The sequence below is a fragment of the Toxorhynchites rutilus genome, chromosome 2 (assembly GCF_029784135.1).
Source record: "Toxorhynchites rutilus septentrionalis strain SRP chromosome 2, ASM2978413v1, whole genome shotgun sequence".
Lineage (NCBI taxonomy): Eukaryota > Metazoa > Arthropoda > Insecta > Diptera > Culicidae > Toxorhynchites > Toxorhynchites rutilus.
In genome coordinates this window covers 2,272,903-2,274,626 of record NC_073745.1, presented here as the reverse complement: position 1 = coordinate 2,274,626, position 1,724 = coordinate 2,272,903, and the positions used below count along the sequence as shown (strand labels likewise).

The following is a 1,724-nucleotide window of genomic DNA, read 5'->3' as shown; positions in this document are numbered from 1 at the left end:
GGACTTAAAGGAACCGTTAGGCCTCTAGATTTGAAGTGGACATCGGGGGTGACTCGAACCGAGAAGACATCGATGAGGGTTAATTTGACCGTAGCTGGAAAAGGGTTGTCTGAACAGTATTCATTGAAAGATGTGCACACTATCGAACATTTGGATTTGCCAAAGACAGAGTACGAATTTCGGAGAGGTGGTTCGTGAGTTTCAACATTTGCAAGATTTGATCGTTGCTGATTTAAAAAATGTTGTACCGGCGATATTGATCGGGTTGGATAACATGGACCTAATGGCACCTATTGAATCGAGAATCGGAAAAGCAGGCGAACCAGTTGGATTGCGTGGCAAACTCGGGTGGACGATTTCCGGACCGGCGCGGGTGCAGCGCGGCCAGCGAGGAGTATTGCGGCATACATCGGTGTGACGAAGTGATGGATCAAGTGTTGGTAAAATACTTTACAACGGAAGAAGCCGTAATTAATTGTGCATATCGGGTTGAATCTGATGAGGACCAAAGGGCTCAATTCAAGATAGAACTGAATTTGCGAGAGAAAGGTGAAGCATGCATTCGAGGACTTCATCGAGAAGGGGTACACTCACGAAGCAGCATCAGAGGAGATCTCCAAAGTAGAACCGGGCAAACCATGGGATTTACCATTGAATGGGGTAACCAACACCATGAAACCGCGAAGAATTCGACTGACGTTAGGTGCAGCGGCGAAGGCAGGGGGGATATCTCTCAATGACATGCTGCGCAAGGGACCGGACATAGTGGTTTCATTGGGTGATGAACGTGAAATGAACGACGACATCTTCATGACAACAATGGCCGAAATAGAACATATAATAAATTCTCGCCCGCTGACATACTCCGGAACAGATAACAAAGAACTGGAAACGATCACAACAAAATATTTCTTCCATGGAAACTCATCTGAACAGCATCACCCATTCCATGTATCAATTACGCTGGCGGAAGAACTGAGAAGTAGTTACAAGCGAATGCAAGTACTAGCCAAGGAGTTCTGGGACTGTTGGTGCAAAGAATACTCTGCAACACTGAACCAATGTAGTAGGTGTTACGAGGATAGTCGGACACTGGGAGTAGGATACTTGTCATTAATGATGGATGATGGTAAAGCGGGTACAATTATCAGGGGCATCGTAGACGAAGTATTCATCGGACAGGATGGTCGTGTTCGTCAAGCCTTGACTAGAATGACTAATGGATGCTTTCGAAAACCTGTGGCTAAACTAGCGGTTCTGGAGTTAGGAGATAAACCTGTTGACCGTACAAAAGAGTAATACGACCAGGGTTTATGGGCTGGGGAATGTTGGAACCGCGAAATATCTAGTAGACTGTAGAGAATTCCGTTGTTCAACGATTACGAGTCTAGGTAGGCGGAATGAAAAACGTCGATTATTCAAGTGATTTTCGGGCTGTTGAATACACGCGTAGTTCCAAGAATGAACTTATCCCATTGATGTCTTGAAGTGAAGGCGACAGGCGTATAGTCCCAAAGGCAATTTAAATCCGTGCCGGAGAAGAGAAAATAGGACTTAGTAATAAAACTAAAAATGTAAGCATTTGTTAATAATTTATGAAAATTTACTATAAAATAAATATGTTTTAGCTTTGAGCGCATTAGAGAAAATCCGCTACAGAGAAGTTTTTACTCGGCCATTGCAGTTCGAACAGATGTATTACTTTCATATTCATCATACAATTT

At 43.7% G+C, this 1,724-nt stretch overlaps 1 protein-coding gene across 1 annotated transcript; it reads left to right on the top strand.

Moving 5' to 3' along the window:
* Positions 1-672: 672 nt before the first annotated feature.
* Positions 673-1,299, top strand: LOC129771929 (uncharacterized). The gene has a single exon (XM_055776075.1). It carries the CDS (start codon positions 673-675, stop codon positions 1,297-1,299), a length of 627 nt encoding a protein of 208 aa, XP_055632050.1.
* Positions 1,300-1,724: the final 425 nt, after the last annotated feature.

Bases quoted from the DNA above. Each gene is read 5' to 3' on its own strand.
- LOC129771929 (XM_055776075.1), top strand. From the start codon at position 673: ATGAAACCGCGAAGAATTCGACTGACGTTAGGTGCAGCGGCGAAGGCA.